Raw genomic sequence first — 22,376 nt, 5'->3', positions numbered from 1 at the left:
TGGGAGCACAGATCGTCACAAGCGTGGATGTATTTACAAAATATACTTCACTTGCAAACTGTACAGTCTGAATGGGAACTGCACCAAACGAAAAAAAAATAAGTCCGCTTTTGGCCCAGACCAAACAAGTGGAATAAAGGACTTTTCTGATCTGAATACACCCATAGAAAACATACAGGACCGGCCCTCAAAGACTGGCAGGGGTGTCAAACTCCAGCCCTCTGGGGCCACATTCCTACATGTTTTCCAAGTTTCCCTCGTTAAACACACCTGATTCAAATGATCAGTTCATCCTCACATTCTGCAGGAGCCTGATAATTGAATCAGCTGTGTTTAACGAGGGAAACTTGGAAAACATGTAGGAATGTGGCCCCCGAGGACTGGAGTTTGTCACCTTGGAGTGGTTCACAGTATTAAATAGCACAATATGACTTGCCACGTTTTTTTCAACTATTTAATTAAAATATATTTTTACACAATTGTTGACCTGATTAACATATTTTAGAAGTATTGACTGAATGAATAATGGTAATGGGAGTCAAAAGCCATACAAATAAAAACCAAAATCCTCACAATCTACCATTTGCTTACCGTATTTTTCAGTCTAAAAGTCGCTCCGGAATATAGGTCGCATTAGCCATAAAATGCACAACAGTGTCAAGTCAAGTCAAGTTTATTTGTATAGCCCTAAATCACAAACAGTCTCAAAGGGCTTCACATAGCCAAAATTGACAATTATTCTCAAAGCATCCCCTGATCTTAAGCTCCCAAAAGGGCAAGGAAAAACTAAAAAAAAACCCTGCCAGGGGAAAATGAGAAACCTTGAGAAGGAACCACAGATGGAAGGATCCCCCTTTCAGGATCACCAGGTTAACGTAAAAAAAAAAAAACATATACGTATAAGTCACTCCGGAGTATAAGTCGCATTTTGTGGGAAATTTATTCGACAAAATCCAACATCAAGAACAGACATGAACGAGCAACAACAGGCTAAACGATAGGTATGCTAAGGTGACATAAACACAAACGAAGAGCTGAGAACGGGCCAAACGTAACATTCAGAGTTATTCAAATAACTATTACATAAATAACATGTTTATAAAACCATCTGTGTCACTCCAATTCATTAAATCCATCGATGTTCACAATGCCGGCCGACTGCCCGTCGCTGACGGCGCTTGCGCTTCAAAATATTCCACAGGCCCATATAACGATATATAAATTATATATCAAATAACTATTATGTAAGCAATAATATTATCAAACCATCTGTGTCACTCCAAATCATTAAAACCATCGATCAAATTCCTCTTCCTTTGTCAATAACGCCGCGCGTGCGCCCTGACGTCAGCCTCGTCATTATTCCACAGATCTAGTATATAACTATATTGTAGCGTTAACAAAGTACAAGGAAAGACGTGGGTTTGATAAACGGCTCTTTATTTAACAAAACAAGAGTTCAACAAGCCAACAACTACTAACTGTAACTGTAACGATAAAAACATATACAAGTTGCTACACAAAATAAAATATATCAAATAACTATAACATAAATAGTTCACTGTCACACGGCCCCAAGCACCGGCGTTGACTTCCAGGCGTGTGGTGGCGTGGACTTCCATCGCCGGAGATGGCACTTCCAGCCACGGAGGTGGAAGAGAGCTCCATAAAATAGGACCGGGCGTGTGTAAAAGCCATGTCCGAGCCCCATCCACCGTCCCCGGACAGCCACCCGGCCGAGCGCAGGCCCCCAACTTCCATCCACGGAGGTGAAAGAGCTCCGTAGAGTAGGACCGGGCGTGCGTAAAAGCCATGTCCGAGCCCCATCCACGGTCCCCGGACAGCCACCCGGCCGAGCACCGGCCCCTGACTTCCATCCACGGAGTAGGATCTCATGGTCCTCTTTCTTTTCTCCCCATTTTCGTCTTCATGTCCCCTTACTTAGGACTGTCATCTCAAAGACATAATAGTTTTTCAAACCTTCTGTGTCACTCCAAATCATTAAATCCTTCAAACTCTTCGTCCTCCGTGTCACTTACAAACAAAGCCGCCAATGATGCCGGTAGTACGTGGGGCTCTTCGTCATCCCGTGATCGAATCTTTGTCCTTTGTGTAAACAATCGCCGCGCGCTGACGTCACTTGAAATTCAAATTACAGTAAGCCCTTGCTACATCGCGGTTCGTTTATCGCAGTTTCAAATTTATTTATTTTTGAATTTTGACAATTTCACGATTCAAGATTCAAGAGTTTTTTATTCACCATGTTTGAGCGTGCCAAACAAGGAATTTGACTTCGGTAAATCAAAGTCAAAGTCAAAGTCAGCTTTATTGTCAATTTCTCCACATGCCAAAGACACACAAAGAAACCGAAATTTCGTTCCCCCCTATCCCACGGTGACAAGACATGGCTCACAAATCACAGCCTCTGTTCAACATTTAGGTGACTAACAACAACACTCAGGACATGTGAAGAACGAAAGATATTCTCAAACACCCCCTGATCTTAAACTGATCTTAAACTCCCAAGAGGGCAAGGAAAAACTCAAAACTCCAGCTAGGGGAAATGAGAAACCTTGAGAAGAGACCACAGATGGGAGGATCCCTCTTCTAGGATGACCAGGCTTCAATGGATGCAGAGAGGACACATAGTACAAACAGTGTAGACAAAAAAGGTGTGGAAAGCGGGATGTTATTGCACAGTAATGACTCTGAGACTCTAAGAGTGGTGTGAGTTCATCAGAGCGACAGCCTGGGGGAAGAAGCTGTCTCAGTGGCCTAGTAGTAGAGTGTCCGCCCTGAGACTGGAAGGTTGTGGGTTCAAACCCCGGCCGGGTCATACCAAAGACTATAAAAATGGGACCCATTGCCTCCCTGCTTGGCACTCAGCATTAAGGGTTGGAATTGGGGGGTTAGATCACCAAATGATTCCCGAGCGCGGCACCGCTGCTGCTCACTGCTCCCCTCTCCCCCAGGGGATGGATCAAAATCACATGGGGATGGGTTAAATGCAGAGGACAAATTTCACCACACCCAGATGTGTGTGTGACGATGATCATTGGGACTTTAACTTGACTTTAACTTAACTGTGTCTGCTGGTTTTAGTGTACAGACCTCTATAACGGCGTCCGGAGGGGAGTAGTTCAAACAGGCTGCAACCTGGGTGCGAAGGGTCTGTTGAGATGTTACTTGCACGTTTCCTGGTCCTGGACAGGTACAAGTCTTGGATAGATGGGAGGTTGATTCCAATTATCTTTTCTGCAGTCCTTATTGTCCGTTGCAGTCTGTGCTTGTCTTGTTTGGAGGCCGATCCAAAGCAGACAGTGATGGAGGTGCAGAGGACAGACTGGATGATGGCAGTGTAGAAGGTCTTCAGCAGCTCCCGCGGCAGGTTGAACTTCTTGAGCTGTCTCAGGAAGTACAGCCTCTGCTGGGCCTTCTTCCGGACAGAGTCTATGTGGCCGGTCCATTTCAGGTCCCGAGAGATTGTGGTTCCCAGGAACTTGAAGGTGTCTGATGAGAGAATAGTATTACTGCGGATAGTGAGGGGTGAAAGTGGTGAAGGGCCTCGCCTGAAGTCCACTGTCATCTCCACGGTCTTGAGCGGGTTCAGGTCCAGGTGGTTTTGGCTGCACCAGTGGACCAGCCGCTCCACCTCCTGTCTGTACGCAGTCTCATCACCGTTCTGGATCAGTCCGATGAGAGTGGTGTCGTCTGCATACTTCAGGAGCTTCACGGAAGAGTCACTTGCGGAGAAATCTTTGGTGTAGAGGAAGAAGAAGCCCCTGAGGGGCTCCAGTGTTGGTGGTCAGGGTGTCAGATGTGATGCTCCCCAGCCTCACACGCTGTCTCCTGTTGGTCAGGAAGCTGGTGATCCACTGACAGGTGGAGGCAGGCACCGCGAGCTGAATGAGCTTCTGTTGGAGGATGTCAGGAGCGATGGTGTTGAACGCCGAGCTGAAGTCCACAAACAGCATCCTGGCGTACTTTCCTGGGGTGTCCAGGTGTTGCAGGATGTAGTGCAGTCCCATGTTGACCGCATCATCCACCGACCTGTTTGCCCGGTAGGCAAACTTCAGGTGGTTCAGTACTAACCTCTCGAAATATTTCATGACCACAGATGTCAGTGCAACAGATCTATAGTCATTCAGACCTGTGATGGCGGGCTTCTTGGCCACTGGAACGATGGTGGAGCTCTTGAAGCACGAGGGCACCTCACACAGCTCCAGGGAACGGTTGAAGATCCGTGCAAAGGTGGGCGCCAGCTGCTCAGCGCAGACTTTCAAGCAGGAAGGTGACACGCCGTCTGGGCCCGGTGCCTTCCTGATCTTTTGTCTCCGGAACATCTGGCGCACTTCCTCCTCGCGAATCTGGAGTGCGGGCGCGGCCTCTGCAAGAGAGAGAGTCGGTGACCACGGTGATGGAGGTGTGGACAGAGCAGTTGTGGGGGGAGGTGAGTATGTGGATTGTGTGGATTGTGCTGCAGGAGGTCCCGTAAATTTGTAAAAAAATTCACATATAAGTCGCTCCTTATTATAAGTCGCCCCCCCCACCCAAACTATGAAAAAAACAAACGCGACTTATAGTCTGAAAATTACGGTAATTGAAACAATGCAGCCTGACAAGACCATTCCCCCTGATGATACACAAAGTATGCGCGTTAAGTCAACGTGGCTCACGTCGTAAACACCGCCAGACGAGCAATCAGGAAATACTTTGGATTTGTTTTGTTTTTTGTGAAGCAAATGTGTCGTGGCAACTATTGCCAATTTTAGTAAGAATTAAGTAAGTAGTTGTATGTCGATACCGATCGCTGTCGACGTACCTTTACCTTTTGTACCTTTTGTTCAAAGTGTGTTCATCTTTTCATTCATCCATTTTTTTCAACCGCTTTATCCTCATGAGGGTCTCGGGCATGCTAAAGCCTATCCCAGCAGTCTTTGGGCGGTAAACGTGGTACTCCTGCACTGAGAGCCAGCCAATCGCAGGGCACACATAGACAAAAAAACTTTAACACTCACAACCACACTTATGGACAATTTGGAGTGGGCAATCAGCCTACCATGCTTTTTGAATGTGTGAGGAAACCGAAGTACCCAGGCAATCAGCCTACCATGCTTTTTGAATGTGAGAAGAAACCGAAGCACCCAGAGGAAACCCACACAGGCACGGGGAGATCATGCAAACTCCACACAGGAAGACAAGCACCAGAATTGAACCCCGCACCGCTGAACTGTGACTATGTGTATATTTTCATTAGATCCGGTTAGTGACTTACAACTGACATGCAAAAAAAAATCATTAATGTGTTTAGCTTCTGTGTTTAAACGGTCAAATCAACATGTATATGCATTTCACTAGTCATATGTAAATTATTTCCGGGCAATAAAATTGTTTTCCCTCTCAGTGGATATAAACTGACTCCTTCCTAAATTGCAGACCATCTTGTCTAAAATTACTTTAAAAAAATCAAAGTAAAAATCCAAACCAAACATTTACAAAGCTCACACACCAATATAATGTGTTCCCCTTTTAGGTGTACAGCACTCAGTGCCGTTGGACTGTCTGTACTGCTCTCGATCTTGCTGTGTTACTGCATAGGTAAGACCTCATCCATACTCAATCACAGAATACATAATTTAACTTCATCCGTTATGTCCCTTCTAAGTTATGTATTAATGTTTTCTTTTTGTTGTTGTTACGATGTAGTTTGTATTTGCTTTTCTTGCTAGTATCAACCCATCATATGTAACCTTAATGACAGGGTTTTCCTTTCTCTGGGCATTGTTCACCTGTTAGCGAATTATCAATGTTTTTGGTGTGTTATTTGACACAGCCATAGAAATCACTCCTCACATTATTTTAGTATTAATGGCGTGTTGGCATGCGATTTCTTCTTTTTTTTTTTACCGTCTGTACTGTATGTAACGTAGCTGGGTTACAGAGTAACAAAGCAAAAAACAAGTTTTGACAATGGGGCACTCAATCAACAACTATGATACTACCAACAACCTGCTGGTTGGACATGCATGTCCCTTTTTAGTGAATGTGCATACATGACTTACAGTGGACGGTCAAATTTACTTTTGGCTCGCTGCGCCCCCTGCTTGGACGGGGCACCTTCCGCACCCGGCCTGGGACCAGCCCACAAGCAGGCGTCTGGGGGCGGTGGTGATATTAGCCGTCTTCCAATTCGACGTTGTTGAGCTGGTCCAAGCTCAGCGGGTTCAACTGAGAGACCCCCATACTCTTTGCCCTGGCCAGTCTTCTGTCAAATCTGTGCACCATTGAGAGTTTTTTTAAAATGTCAGTTTAGTGTTGCATGGTTTGCATTTTTCACGTTTCCGATGGTAATGTGGCAATTCATAATTGCTAATCCGCTGGTGTTAATTCAACACCCAGGGTTTTAATTTTAACACCAGCCAAGTGCCCATCCGGACCACCCAGGGTTAAAGTAACATTAATAAGACATTTTAATGTTCAACAGCAAGTGGTGTGTTGCTGGAACAAAATGTGTTGACAATGCAATAATGCACTATTGAGTGTTTGGATCAACACCAATTATCATTGATGCCAACATGATACAGTCTGGTGATAAATACCCATGCTACCTTAAATACAACTTCATTTCAATTCAAAGCATTTAAATAATTTTATTAAAGCTATTTCATATAGCTCTTATATAACAGCAGTAGGAAACAATGTTATGTTCCTTCATCATTTACATATAAAATTTCATAGTGTCAATAATAAAATAAGGTCAGACCCACCAAGAGTGAACAAGTCCTACTAGATTCTAAATACATTCAGGTAATCAAAACCCATAATAATAACATTTGTGGTAAATAAATAAATACATAAATATATAAATAAATAAATAAATAAATAAATAAATAAATGAGCCTTAACATCATGATGAATGGTAAAATGATGCTGAATAAAATTGCCTTGACTTTAACAAGTCAAATGAAATCATTATTTAAGGTAGTGGTTTCAGTTTCAAAAAGACACGTCAACCTTTTTTAAAAACACTGTCCCTGAACTTTTAACATTGGCAGATTTTCAGTGTGGGAACGTCTAATTGTAAATAAATACATAAAATGCATAACATATCCCCTGTAAAATTCTGTTAGTCTGACAAGTATCCATAACCAACAGGGTTGGCTCAAAATCTTTTTTTTTTTTTTTTTTTTTTAACTTTCTCACCGATACAGGGAAGCTGAGTAAATAGTTTAGAAATATATTTTAGAATACCAAATAAAATGCTGGAGGGGCTTAACTAGTGCTACACACATTTCTGATGGGGCTATAGCTCCTCATCGCCCCGGTGTAGCGCCATCCCTGATGCCCATATTTTAAATTTAAGTCAGGATATACTGTATGCCACTCACTTAGTCGTACATGCAATAGAAGCCTGATCCATTACAGCCAAAAAGAGATAACAAGATGTTTGACGAATATAATTGCAATTTACTGGTAGATTATGTAATTATATGATAAATGTTCTGATAATTATTGACAAAATAAAATACACTATAATTTAGTTTCTGAGGTTAAAATTTAGGATGAGTGGTCATTATGTCACGATCGGAAATGGAGCCAGGGTGACCAAATGCAGCTTGGACCAGGGTTTATTGAGGGAAAAGGGAGTTGGAAGGGAGGATGAAGGGACAAGGGGCAAACTAACATAACTTCCTAACAAAACAAACACTGGACTGACCGACTGACAGGGCTGGCTAACAGAAACAGAACAGAAAGACAGAGACATGAACAGAAAGACATGAAATAATCCGACAGGGGAGTGAGAGGCAGACAGGACTTAAATACAAGATAGGTAATGAGAGGCAGGTGAGGGTAATCACACTGATCATGGGCAGACACAGGAGGGGAGGGGCGAATACACAGAGACGCAAACTGAAACCATGACAACACAGACACATAATATGACAACCGGGGGACGCGTCGTGACACATTAAATTGTGTTGCCTATCTCGAAACTTGCTGACAACCATGTTATGGTCACTGAATTCTTGGTAATATCCGGCAGCTACAACTAGTATGTCGGTTAGATTTTACGAATAATTGGGAGGCTATCTAAATGAGTTGGGAGAGACTCCGTCACTGCAATTTGCAACACACAACTCATTTATACATTATCCATACATTTTTATGGCATTGCTATGCAGTACTGAGGTGTCTCGGTTATTCACAGTCTTTTTAATGGAACACAAAAAGATAAGATTGTTGCAAACGGTCATTTGCAGGGCCCATTTGTATGTTTAAGTGAAGTTTTCATATTCACTTTGGAGAGGACTTGTTAGTGTTTTGGTTTCCTTCATGAAATTTCTCCAAAGGCTCTGTGCTCAAAGATCCAACGTTGTTTGATCATCACCACCACTCAGAATCATCTTATCTTGTCACAAAAACATACACAAAAATATACTCTTACAAGCACAAAGCTTCTGTCGATTAGACAACATTCTCCCATGACCCTTGTCTCCTGTCCTCACCAGGAGGAGTTGTGGGTAACAGACTGGCACAGCATGGCTCTAATTTAATGAGGCAAAGAGGTGTGTAAGCAAAAATCCATGTGTGTGTGTGCGTGCGTGCGTGCGTGCGCGTGCGTGCGTGCGTCTTTGTGTGTAGTGGGGGCAGCAGGATTTTCTCTCACAAAATACTCCCATGTTGCATCAGTAATTGGTCCTTGACATAACTCTATGTTAATATGCCTTGTGAGCCCAGTCCAAGATATCTAAAATCTTTTATTTTGAATCAACAAAAACATGTTTTGATTTAGTCCTTTGTATAGTGTCTCAAGGGATAAAAACCTCATCACATATTCCTCATCAAACCTCCTTTAAAAGGAAAGTAATTGGTTCTTTGTGTGTGTGTGTTAACTTCTGTCCCATTGTGCTTTGTGTGTGTTTTAGATTTAGCTAATTAGTAAAACAAAATCCTTTGTCTTGGTCATTTGTTGTTTGATAAGATGCCAGTTTTTTTTTCCCATCTATATTACAGAAATACGTATGCGTTCTCTATCTTAATGCTTCTACAACAGTGCAAAAAACTTTTTCTTGGATTTGGTCCACAATTTGGGAAGCGCGCTATCTGCGCCTCACGGCAAAAGACAGAGCCAATCATCTGTTATCCAATTTACTCAGTGCGTGTTCGTTTTCTTCTTCAGTGTTAGGAAAAGACTAAGACACAGAAACAAAATTAGACTTAAACAGGTTGGTTGAGTTCAATCACAATTTGTTGCGACGATGCTCAAGATTAGAAAGTCTCCATTCAGAAAAGGCAACGTTCAAGGTTCTTTGGTCAGCTTATATTCAGTTGCACATGTCGGTGTGGGCCGAGTTTGATGGGTGATGAGTCTATGGGGGTGGGTGTTAGAGATTTGCTCACTCCAACTTATTTTACAAGAACCACACGGGAGACAAGCAAGTTCTTTTAGACACCTGCAGGTGGAGAGTTCACTCGCTCCAGGAATGAAGTCTGAAACTCTCCCAACTGCAAGGACATATTTATTAAGAGAAAGAGTAGGGGCAAGAGTAGACTGAATAGGAAGCCCTTGTGCTCTAGTCAAAACATATCAGGGGGTGTTTTACGACCTTGTGTAGGATGAGACAAGGTAGGTTATTAATTACCGGTTGCATTCCAACATAATCATACGATAAGGATAATCTGAAAAACCCTAACATCTCCCTCCTGTTTTATCATATGATTATGCCACCGCAAACAACAAAGACAAGTAAAAAAAAAACACACACATATATATGTATAATGAAGAAAGAAGAATAGTAAAACTAAAAAACAACAAACAATGATAGCAACACTTTCCAGTGAAGATGAGGCACTACCTTGATACCCCAGTTCAAACTTATTGTGTAAGCGAAAAACCTGCCGGCCAGATGTTATTAGCAGGAAAATTTTTACACGGTCCCTTTGCCTAAGGCGACCAGAATGCTAACAATAAAAAACAAAAACAAAAACACAGAAACAGTACATCATTGTATCCATCACCTGCAAAGCATTTTCGATGGTCAAATCATCAAGTTTCTGTAAAACATGATCAACAGAACAGCATCTACGCAATCCACGTTTCATTATCGTCACCACATCCGTCATCTCTTAGAAGTTGTTGTTGAGACGAGTTGCAAGCCGCACCCTCTCTGCCTGGGTGTGTCTCAGCCACACCCAAGGAGGCAGGCTGTTGAGAGCACCAGGTGGGGTTAATTAAGAGGGAGAGTGTTGGAGCTCACGGTAACCTGCCATGATTTAGACAAGGCAGCGTTTTCCAAAGGGCAGGACTGCAGCGGAAAGCTTGGAAAACGAAACAAAAGAAGGAGCCGGTTTTTCAGCTGTGTTGGCTGTGTTGGCTGTGTTTGGCTGTGTTTGGCTGAAGATGAAAATAAACCAAAGACAAGGAAAAAAAAAACAGTCATGATCACTGAGTGAAGTCCAGTTCAAATCCTTTTGTCCAAGCGCCTTTCAAGTGGGGAGCTGCAGTTTAACCCCACAAAAGTGTGGGCCACTTGACAGTGAAAACCCTGTGTGAAGACTGGAGTATCCTGAACAGCAACTGACCAGGCCTGGAAATCCAGAGGCCTGGTAACACGCTGAGTATCAGCTCACGGCAATTGAATCCTGGTGGGAAGGAAAGATGGCCGACTCACAGTCATTGGAGCAGCTCAAAGCCAAGAGGACGTCTGCAAAGCGGCAATTCTCCAGGCTGGCCAACAACATTGTCCGGATGCATGCCATAATGTCTGAAGAGGAGCTCAGAGACAGTTTCAAGACCCTTATAATTGAGTCCAGCAAAGTCATGGAAGCAAATGATGCTGCTGGAGGTAACTGCATCATGATGCTGCTGGAGGTAACTGCCAATGCTGGGCAGAAAATTGGGACTTTGATCGACCTAGCATCCGATACCAACTATATCACCCATGAGGCCGCAGGGCAGCTCAATCTTAGAAGTGAAGACATCACGCTTGTGGTTCATGGCGTGGGAGGCATGAAAGTCTTGGTCAAAACCAAACGATACCTCCTAAAAATCCGTATCACCACCCCAAAAGGCACTCTCAAGTCCCACCAGCTAGTTTGTTACGGCTTAGACAGCATAGCAGACATCCACAGGCATGTGTCAGCCGGAAAACTGCAAAGGTTCTTCCCAGACATCCTACTTAGTGACCTGACAAGACCAAAAGTGATCCAGCTTCTTATAAGTCACAAAGAGGGGCAGCTGGCTCCACAGAAAATCCGCACGGTGGGGGACCTCATGCTGTGGGACGGACCACTAGGGAAAACAGTTGCAGGCACCCATCCTGAGTTGTTTGAGGAGGTCACTGTCTCAGCCCGCACTTTGCTAGATCTATGAGGACTGCTGCTGTGATGTATGAAGAACACACCTGCAAAGTCCCCATTCAACCTCAGAGATCCCGCGTCAAGCAGCTGCTGTGCGAAGTGAAAAAACAAGTGGAGTTCTGGTTCGGTGACGTCAACCTCCACAAGGACCGCTTTCTGAGAAAGCTCATTGACGAGTCGGATGACGGCTATGTTGATTTATCCGTGGTGGCGGGCTTCAATCGCATGAAGAAGCTGACGAGCGACACTAAATTGATCGCCCGGGCTCTGAAGAATTCTTCCGTACTGGAGGTGAATTTAGAGGGTGATAAAGTGAGACGGCAACTTCCCATCGGAGATGTTCCACCTGACGTGGACAGCCGCACAGTCTACGTGGAGCTCCTGCCCAAGGACGTGACTCACAGCTGGATCGAGAAGGTCTTCTCTAAATGCGGGACCGTCGTTTACGCCGGCATCCCCAGATACAAAACCACCAACGATCCCAAAGGCTTTGCCTTTGTGGAGTTCGAGAACCCAGAGCAAGCCCAAAAAGCCATTGAGATGCTCAATAACCCTCCTGAAGATGCTCCTAGGAAGCCGGGAATATTTCCCAAGACTAAGAAGGAGAAGCCCATCAAGATGACTGCAGACAATCCATCTTCAGGTGGCGGCGGGCAGGAAGAGAAGAAAAAGAAAAAGAAGAAGAAAAAGAAGCTGCTGCCAGAGGAGGCCAAAGTGGCGCCGATGGACGGCGAGCCGCCAGTTCTGCAGCAGCAACAGCAGAAGAAGAAAAAGAAGCAGCAGCAAGGCTCAGATGCCGCAAGTCAGAGGACGACGGGTAAAATCTCGGAGAAAAAGAGACGCCGCTCGCGGGTGGTGGACGAATCGGAAGCGGCGCTGCCCGCCAAGATGAGGAAGCTCGAGGAGAACGATGAGGTCGAATTTGAGAGCAATCCGCCACTAGAGGGCGGGCATGGGAAAGAAAACCAAGAAGACCCGCTGGTCAATGCCAAAGAGAGTGTCGGGAAGGTGCAGAAGAAAGTATTTACATCTGCGCTCACAAGAGCACAGGTGAAGAAAGACCCACTAGATCTGGAGTGTCGGTGGCCACCTGCTGGCACTGCTGCCCGAAACCTGGTGGATGAAGGACGGTTCAGCAACCTGACTCGCCTGGTTAAGGTTGTCGCCCAGGTCTGGAGGGCAGCAAAGCATTTTGCAGCTCAAAGTAGGAGCCTGGAAACGCCAAAGTGGGAGGCAGTTTCATTGGGTGGAGTTATTACTGTGACAGAACGTCAAGATGCTTTAAGAGATCTTTTTCTTGCTGCACAAGAGGGTGTGACCTTTCCAACCATCCAGGCTTTCAATGAAGACAGGGTTAGTGTTCCCCTCTTACCATACAGTGCTTGGATTTCAACATTGCTGGTTCGGGAAGCCCACAGCGAAGGTCACGAGGGAATTGCTGCGACTCTGCTGAAAGTGAGAAAGAGAGCATGGGTCATCAAGGGACGACAAATTGCTCAAAAGGTCATTGATAACTGTGTGATCTGCAAGAACGCTAGAGCTAGAAGATGCCAGCAAGTGATGGGTGATCTGCCCCAGGAGAGAACCAGGCCGGCAGCTCCATTTGAGTTCACAGCAGTTGACCTGTTTGGACCATATCAGGTCAAAGATGATGTGAGGAAAAGAGTCAGGTTGAAAGTTTGGGGAATTGTATTCTGCTGTATGGCCAGTAGAGCAATCCACACTGAGCTGGCCAACACCATGTCGACTGAAAGCTTCCTGATGGCTTATCAAAGATTTACAGCAATTCGAGGACATCCTAAGAAGATTTGGTCTGATCCAGAAACGAATTTCGTTGGAGCCAAACCTGTTCTGGAGGAGCTGTATCAATTTCTAGATGGGCTGGACAGATCTGTTATGGAGGAGACGTCAGCTCAAAAAATGGAACCAGCTGGCACTGGAAGATTCAGCCAGCGGATTCACCTCATCGAAACGGCGCTGCCGAAGCAGCTGTTCGGATTGTGAAAAAGGCATTCCAGAGCCTGGAGAGGGACTCAGGGAATCTTAGCTACAGCGAATTTCAGACGATCCTTCAGCTTGCTGCAAATCTTACAAATGAGCGCCCCATTGTTGCGAGGGTGCAGAGCCATGAAGACACTGTGCAGTACATCACACCCAATGCACTCCTGTTGGGACGAGCATCAATGAGAGGTGACTGGAAAACATTCGACTTTGGAAGGTACCCTTATAAGAGACTGCAGGAAATGCAACATCAGGTTAACATATTCTGGAGGTCCTGGAGCCAACTCACCGGGCCTAATCTGTTTGTGAGGAGTAAATGGCACACCACACAGAGGAACGTCGCAGAAGGAGACATTGTTTGGCTGTGTGACCAAAATGCGTTGAGGGGCCACTTTAAGCTTGGGAGAGTCATCAGTGTCAACCCAGACTCCCGTGGCATCGTACGGGATGTGACACTCAGAGTTGTGAGAACCTCCTGCGCCCCTGAGATTAGACCCACAACATCAGCATCCAAGCATCCTACAGCCAGCATCCAGAGGGATCATCAGTCCACAATTCTTCACCGAGATGTCCGACGACTGGTGGTTTTGCTACCAGTGGAAGAGCAGACAGAAAGCCCGAAATAGAAACCCTGACCACAAGTCATTGTCTGCGATCTTTCCAGCGGTTTCCGTGGAAAGATCGAGTGGGAGGTGTTGAGACGAGTTGCAAGCCGCACCCTCTCTGCCTGGGTGTGTCTCAGCCACACCCAAGGAGGCAGGCTGTTGAGAGCACCAGGTGGGGTTAATTAAGAGGGAGAGTGTTGGAGCTCACGGTAACCTGCCATGATTTAGACAATGCAGCGTTTTCCAAAGGGCAGGAATGCAGCGGAAAGCTTGGAAAACGAAACAAAAGAAGGAGCCGTTTTTTCAGCTGTGTTGGCTGTGTTGGCTGTGTTTGGCTGTGTTTGGCTGAAGATGAAAATAAACCAAAGACAAGGAAAAAAAAAAAACAGTCATGATCACTGAGTGAAGTCCAGTTCAAATCCTTTTGTCCAAGCGCCTTTCAAGTGGGGAGCTGCAGTTTAACCCCACAAAAGTGTGGGCCACTTGAACTTGGGCGACAGTAGAGGACACAAACTTCGACACAGCAGACTTCAAACATGGGATAACGCAGGACGTAAACAAGCACAACACCACCAGTACAACAAGCACAGGAGACAGCAATTTCAAAAGCAGTTGCCACCAGCTGCCAGAGAATAGCCATGAAAAGAAATCAAACTGATGTGGGACCTTGTCATTAGACATGGCCTGCTGTAAGTTCTTCAGTGAATTCATGGCGTCGTTGATGTGGGTGTCATTTTTTCCTGGTATGTATGTGCAACAGGAAGTCCCAATGATGTGGCACACACCACCTTGTGCTGCCGTCAACAAGTCCAGAACCATCCTGTTTTGCAAGACCATCAGTCTAATAGCCTGAATCTCTCTATTTTGTCCATCGTTGATTTGCAGTGAGAGATTCACAAAGGATTGAAAACGATAGTTCAGTGTCTCGATGAAGAGTGATAGTTTCCCAACCCCAATCTGAGGAAAGAGCGCAAGGACAACTTTGTCTCCGACGGACCATACTTTATGGTCGTCTGGAACGTTTGCACCCTAGACAGGGTCATGAGGGTCGAAGGTTGCAACTGCCCTGCGTCGACGTCCAGAAGAGTTGTGTGCTTCTGTCAGCTGATGATGTCGTATCCTGTAGGTGTGGTCTGTCACCCACACTGGTGCACACACTCCTGTCCAGTTGGCGGGCAGCATCGGATAAACCTTGTGACCACAAAGCCACCAGCCATTCTGTATGAAGTATGTTCCGTTCGATGGTGTAGCCATGTTGGTTGGAGAGCCCTCACCACCTGAAATGGCTCTCTTATCTTGACACTCATCGGTGATGTCCAAAGCTCCCATCCAGTTTCCTCCTGTCGAGCAGTCGTTGTTAATGCAGACGTGGGTCTTGTTACCTTGGATGTAACATGTGTAATTCCCTCCAGCTGGTCTCTCTGTGTAGGCCACTTGTGGTATTGTTCGTCCTCTAACAGTCACATTGAGATTTGTCCAGAATAGCTGATCACAGGCACCGTCAGCAAGTCCAGGGCGGTAAGGGTCAGCATCATTGACTGTGACAGCACGGTGCTGATATCCAACTCCTCCCATGGATGCCATACATTTTGCTTCAGTGACATTCATTGCTCTGGCCTCCAAGCGAACTTGCGTGGAGGAAGGGGGGAGTTTCGAACACACATAACACCCCTCCTGTGTGTGAGCTCTCACAGTGAACTTGACATACCGGTACCAAGTGTTGGTTTCGTATGGGTTTCTGGGGTCCCATGACCAGTCCTCAAAGTTCTCATCATGCGACCATCGTTTACCACGGGCAACATTGTCATTTGGTCTGTTCAGATGAGTCAATAGACCATAGCACGCTCCAACCACAACGCAGCAGAGGATCCATCTGGCATATGGAGCCACGTTGCTACTAGGATGGCAGAGACACCGGGACATCCCCTCGCCTAGCGGAGTGGGGATCGATGGATTCTTCACCAACATTGAGACGCCTCACCCTAAACGATGGGGCTTCTTTGTAGTCAGGCTTCCCCACCACTCCGAATTAGGGGTCCAGCACTCTCTGCAACTTGCTGTGGTTGAGGTGAATCCAACTGGGCCGTTGAGAAATCTTAACCGCCGTGAGAGTAGCAAGCAAAACTTGAAACGGTCCCTCCCACCGTGGGCTGGCCCAGTTCTTTCTTTTGATGACCTTGATGTAGACCCAGTCTCCTGGATTGATAGGGTTGTCCACCTGTGAGGGGGAGGGATCAGGCGGCAGTAAATTTGCATTGGACACATCTTTCAGTTTGAGCGTCCTGATTAGATAATCTGCCAAGGTCTGTTCTTCGTCTGCTTTTTGCAAATCTGCAGGGAACACTGGTAGTCTGTATGGTCTCCCATGTATGATTTCAAAAGGTATTAGTCCTTCGGAAGTGGGAGTAATTCTCATATAGAGCTTCACTAAGTCGAGGCACTCTGGCCAAGGTCTGCCTGTTGTTTCCATGAATTTTTTCAACCTGCTTTTGATGGTAAAGTTTGCCCGTTCAACCAGGCCTGCGCTCGAAGGATGCCAAGCACAGTGTTTTTTTAACGTTATTCCAAGGTGTACAGCCATGTTCTGCACAACTTGGTTCACAAAGTGTGGACCATTGTCACTGTAAATGGTTTGGGGGATGCCATGAGTTGGTATGATGGTTTTGCAGATGGCTTTTGCCACTGTTAAGGCATCTGCATGTTTAGATGGAACTATTTCCACTCATTTGGAAAATGCATCAATCATCACTAGGCAGTATTTGTGAGGTCCACTTTGTGCGAGTTCAATAAAATCCATATGCATGATTTGAAATGGATAAGAGGGTTTTGGAAATGAGCCTCTCTTAGGTCTCATGTTTCCTTGTGGATTATGTTTCACACAAACAGGACATGCTTTACAATTTTTTTTTAAGTAAGCATCTAAACCAAAGGTAGTGAATTGTTGATCTATGATGGACTTCATCCCTCCTGTCGACATATGGCAAGGCCCAGATGTCGCAAGCGCTGCTGCCTTAAAAAGTGATTTTGGTAAAACAGGTTTGTCATTGATGCGGTGGATATTATCTGTATCCACTATTGCACCTTTTGTAGTCCACATTCGGTTTTCCACCATTGGAGCATTGCCCTGCATATCTGTCAGTACAGTCTTATCTATGAGTTGTGTGTCCTCTGAACCCATTAAAAAAAAATAATGGCCATGTCTCCCTGCAGCTGCTTCTTTTGCAATTTTGTCTGCTAATCTGTTTCCATTTGAGACTTCATCTCTGCCAGTGGTGTGAGCAGCACATTTACACACAGCTAGTTTAGCAGGTAAAAGAATGGCCTGCAACAAGTCTTTTAACAAGGAGGCATGGGTAACCGGCTTACCGGTTGATGTTGTCATCCCCCTGCGCTCCCATTGTTTCGCAAAATAGAACAGAGTAGAAAACGCATACTGACTGTCTGTGTATACAGTGACTTCCTTATCTTCCGCTAATTGACAAGCTCTTGTTAGTGCAATTAGCTCAGCCGCCTGTGCTGACCTGTTGTATGGAAGGTTCTCTGCTTCAACAATCTGGTTTGGCAATTTCACAATTGCATAACCACTTTGATTGTTTCCTTTAGAATCCTTTGAACATGATCCATCCACAAACCACTTTTCCCCATTGTCAAGTGGCGTGTCACTTAAATCTTCTCTGGGCAGCTGTAGATGTTCTGTAGCATCCAAACAGTTATGAGGTGTTCCATCCCCTGGCAGCGGGATCAACGTTGCTGGGTTAAGGATTGTGCACCTCTTTATCACGATGTGTGGTTGTGACAGAAGTATAGCAGTGTAGGACAGATGTCTGGCTGGCGACAAAAAGTTCATTTTGCTTTGCAGCAGCAACACATCTACAGCATGTGGAACCAGCAGCTCCATTTTGTGAAAGAGCACCACATCTGCAGATTGTCTCGCTGCAAGCGCCACCGCGCATACTGCTTGGACACAGTCTGGCAAAGACAGAGCCACTGGATCCAGTTTTTTTGAATAAAATGCAATTGGTCTTAGTTTCCTGCCATGACTCTGCAGCAACACTGAGGTCATAAAACCATTCCTGCAGTCTGCTGTTTGCACAAAGGTTTTATTGTAGTCTGGTAAGATAAGAGTTGTGGTTTCTATCAGAGCCTGTTTCAGCACTACAAAAGCATCATCCGCTACTGGTGTCCACATGATTTTTTCTGTCATTGTCATGGGAACTCCATGCACAATATCCAGCAGCGGTTGTGTTTTTTCCGCATAATGTGGGATCCATGCTCTGCAGTAATTGCAGAGCCCCAAAAATGACATCATTTGTTTTTTTGTTTCAGGTTTCGGTGCATCTGAAATAATCTGCTTTCTGGTTCTTTGTATCTGTCTTCCAGAAGCCGACAAAGTGTGACCTAAATAGTTCACTGTCTAACCCATTGTAACTTATTTTTGCTCACTTTATTCCCTGTTTTGCAGAGATAGTGTAACAATGCTCAGGAGTCTGCCTTGCAAGCAGCTTCAGTTTCAGAGGCTACCAGGAGATCATCTACATAAACTAGAAGTTGGCTTTTGTTTGACATCTGAAAATCAGCCAAACAGGCCATAATAGCTTGAATGAAAATAGTTGGACTATCAGCAAATCCTTGTGGCAATCTGGTGTATATATAACTTTGTCCTTTAAAGGTAAAAGCGAACCAAAACTGTGAGTCTGGGTGAATTGGCACTGAGAAAAATGCATTGCTGAGATCAATTACTGTGAAAAACTTCTGATTAGGCTTCAAAGTGTTCAGAAGTGTGTGTGGGTCAGGCACATTGGGTGCTCTTGTTTGCACTGCATCATTCACTGCTCGTAAATCTTGTATCATTCGCCAATTAATTTTGTCGGCCTTTTGGACTGGAAAAATGGGAGGGGGGGGGCTGCAGGTTTGTTAAGCTTGGATACAAGTTTTGCGTACGAGCGGAAGGCCCCTCTTGCTCCTCTGCTTGAGCTGCGCCTTCAGTTTCGGCTGGAGCCGTGGCCGCGGCAGTGCGCCTGCGCACTGTGGCCTCATTGTCTTCCGGCCTGACAAACATAGTCTCAGCCTCATCACCTTTCATCTTTCTATCTTTTGTCTTTTGGATTTGTTCTTTTCTCTCTTGTGAAGCTTTCAACCACATTTTAGCACAATCCAATTCTCTCTGTTTTCTTTTCTTTTTCAGTCCATTTTTCTTTTTATCCACACTCTCTTCTAAAACATCAACTACTATCTTCCACACTTCAACTCTCAACTTCCCTTCTACTCCATACTTTTTCTTCCACTTCGGCATATATTGCATACAATTAAGAAATCTACTCGCCATGTACTTCTCATCTCCGTCAAGAGGTAGAGATTTACCGTTTTTATTTCCCATCTTAATTCTAGTAATTTTAGGATATACAATTTCTTTTTCTCAAAAATATGATTATTATTATTATTATTATTATTATTATCATTATTATTATTATTATTATTATTATTTATTTATTTGACTTTTTGAGGATCCTCAATGCAGGTTTAAATTGACCTTTCAACAAATTACTAGCCTGTATTATTGCCGTGGATCAATGCTAGAACTGCTATTTAGTCAATGTATCCTACCAGTCACACACTCAATCACACAAACTCCAGCGTTTTTTTTTTTTTTCAGGCCTATCCAGGGATGGGTGTAAAACCCTCCGAAACAGCTTTGGAAAAACGGACAAAAGAAAAAAAATCTACGAACCGAAGCTGGCTCTCGTGCACCTCTACGTGTTACGCGTTTAACAACACAACTTCAGGCCTTTAACTTACTTGTCCCCTGGTTCGTTGCACTGCCGGGTCCCGTCAATCCACCTCTGTCAGACGAAGGCAGACCTGAGATGCTGGCCCAGCGAAGAATTTCCTTCCCAGGTCTTTCTTTACCAGGTCCGGCTAGTGGACGCTGGCCCGTCGACGGTGTACAGCGTGTCGTCCTCCGTCAGCCAGATAATGGGTATGAGAGGTCCCGGGTTTCGGCACCAAAATGTTAGAGATTTGCTCACTCCAACTTATTTTGCAAAAACCACACGGGAGACAAGCAAGTTGTTTTAGACACCTGCAGGTGGAGAGTTCACTCGCTCCAGGAATGAAGTCTGAAACTCTCCCAACTGCAAGGACATATTTATTAAGAGAAAGAGTGGGGGCAGGAGTAGACTGAATAGGAAGCCCTTGTGCTCTAGTCAAAACATATCAGGGGGTGTTTTACGACCTTGTGTAGGGTGAGACAAGGTAGGTTATTTATTACCGGTTGCATTCCAACATAATCATACGGTAAGGATAATCTGAAAAACCCTAACAGTGGGAAAGTTCGCAGGAAAGTTTGATTCCATGGGAGTGGGTGCTGGTTCGGTGAGAGCTGGTTCCGTGGGGTTGGGTGCTGATTATAGGCGATTCGATGTGTGTGAGGGCTGTTGTTTTCCTTCCCATCTTTTGGCCTTGGCCATCACCTTTGGCCGGGTTCTTGGCTGTCTTCCTCCTGGCATTCTCCCTCTGGCACCTCTGCTGGTTTTATCTTCAAGTGACCTTCCTGTAAACATTTTCCTCTATTCTTACACATACACCATCGCACCTCGTCCATTCATCATCCTTCCACTTTTGTCATTTTGTACGGACTTATGTGAAGTTTTGTGTGTGACATCATCAATTTGCTAATGTTCCCTGACTATGCAAAGTTCTTACTCACCACTTACCATGCATGTGTTTGTTTGTTCTTTTGACACTCCATGTATTTGCTAACTTTGTCACATTCTTAGTTTAATCATGCTTCCAACCATATCTTTTCATTGTTAGTCAAAATATTTTCCTTCTGTCTAGAACATTCAATAGTAATCCAAGGCTGGCGTCTAGCGTTAGGCAAAATACGACGTCACATCAAGCATTAATCAAAACACAAGATATAATTAAGTACAAAACATTCTAAGACACCTTGAGCAGTGTCCTTGATTTAGAATAACATCAAGCATCCATTAAATAGTTCCTTAATCAACAAAGTGCACAGAAATACATATCAGATCATGAAGTTATAAAAACCTATGTCATTACCATATATAAAAATGTCTAGTTAAGTCCTTTTTATTAAATTTGGTGTGCAGGTAGAATTATATGCTTAAAATGTTTCTTTTGTTGATTTAATATGTGAATATACTTGTCTGCTTTTGTACTTTAGTCAATGAGGTTTGAGCATATCTGTTTTTGTAGCTAGGCAGGACTTTTTGTATTTCGACCCCATTCCTTCACTTTGAATATTATGGATGTATGATTTTTCATTGAACCTCCTAAAAAGTGAAGTCATCAGTCATCTTAAAAACATATATATAGACAAAAACTATGTAGGGCTAAATTGTAGAGAGAGAGGAGAGTGAGACAATACACACATTTATATTAATGCGTCAAAGACCAAAATCAATTGCAAAATTTGTATTTACTTGGGGTGTGACATTTCAACTTGGTTGCTTATGACTGTCCATTGATTCAATGATGACCATCTTCTATTGTCATGGTATCGTTAAAGAATAAATCTTCAAAGATAGATAGATAGATGTTGCAAAAAATTAACAGTTTTCATCAAAAGGAAAAACTCCAGAATTGATTGTGCCATTTTGATGTACTATATACATCTTGGTAGTACACCAAGCAGGGATATTTTTTCAACAAAACTGTTGAAATTGAGTGATGAAATTAATGGTTTTGGGGTTGCTGTACTGCCAAAATCCAGGAGTTTCCAGGGAGCTTTGCCCCCTGAGCCCCCTCTGGGGCGTTGCCCCTGGCCCCTGGCCCACTGCGGCCCCCATTAGGGGGGCCTGCGGACCCTGGCCCCCTGCGGCCCCCATGACCCCGTCTACTTTTCAGTGGTTTTTATCATTTGCCGTTCTCATCCCTGGTTTTCTGGATTGTTTTAATCAGAGTGGAGCTCTTACGTGATGCTCTTATGCCCTTCGCACCAGTGAAGGTCAAGTACTCGTCTTTTTTTCCTAGACAATTAAAGACAATGAGACCTCCAAAAGACAGGGGTCCATAATACAGTCATCGAACCCACAATTAATCAAAGACTTCATCATAGCGTCCCTACAGAATCCCAAGACTTCACCAGACAATTAGTCTCTTACTACTGTAACACTTGTAAATGTGCACAAATAAGTCAGTTGTATAGCAAAAAAAAAAAAAACATCTCACTTTCTGTACATTTTAGGAAATGGGTGCATTTTATTTATTTATTTATTTATTTATTTATTTATTTATTTATTTATACATGTCGGGGTGCCTCACAATTTTCATAGGCCTAGGTCAAACATACCAGGATTGGACTGTGTTTAATCATGATAGAGGGGGATACGGAGCCTTTTTTCTCTCTCTCTTTTTGTCATGGTAAGTAGAATAATAACAGGC

The 22,376-nt window shown here is 44.4% G+C and overlaps 2 protein-coding genes across 14 annotated transcripts in view; both read left to right on the top strand.

Moving 5' to 3' along the window:
* The window catches only part of LOC125969391 (teneurin-3), a 519,170-nt gene that overhangs the window by 289,476 nt on the left and 207,318 nt on the right, over positions 1-22,376 (top strand). For all 13 annotated transcript variants that reach the window (XR_007481537.2, XM_049721351.2, XM_068650689.1 and 10 more), the window contains one exon: positions 5,534-5,598. Coding sequence is in view for 12 of the 13 variants with exons in the window: in XM_049721351.2 (XP_049577308.1) it covers positions 5,534-5,598 (65 nt within the window). In the remaining variant the exon portion in view is untranslated. The remainder of the gene's footprint in view (positions 1-5,533; positions 5,599-22,376) is intronic.
* LOC125969397 (uncharacterized) lies at positions 5,605-18,267 on the top strand. The gene has a single exon (XM_049721406.2). The coding sequence runs from the start codon at positions 11,371-11,373 to the stop codon at positions 13,363-13,365; it is 1,995 nt and encodes a 664-aa protein (XP_049577363.1). The 5' UTR covers positions 5,605-11,370; the 3' UTR covers positions 13,366-18,267.

The sequence above is a fragment of the Syngnathus scovelli genome, chromosome 5 (genome assembly GCF_024217435.2).
Source record: "Syngnathus scovelli strain Florida chromosome 5, RoL_Ssco_1.2, whole genome shotgun sequence".
NCBI classification, from domain to species: Eukaryota; Metazoa; Chordata; class Actinopteri; order Syngnathiformes; family Syngnathidae; genus Syngnathus; species Syngnathus scovelli.
This window is presented reverse-complemented; position numbering and strand designations above follow the sequence as displayed.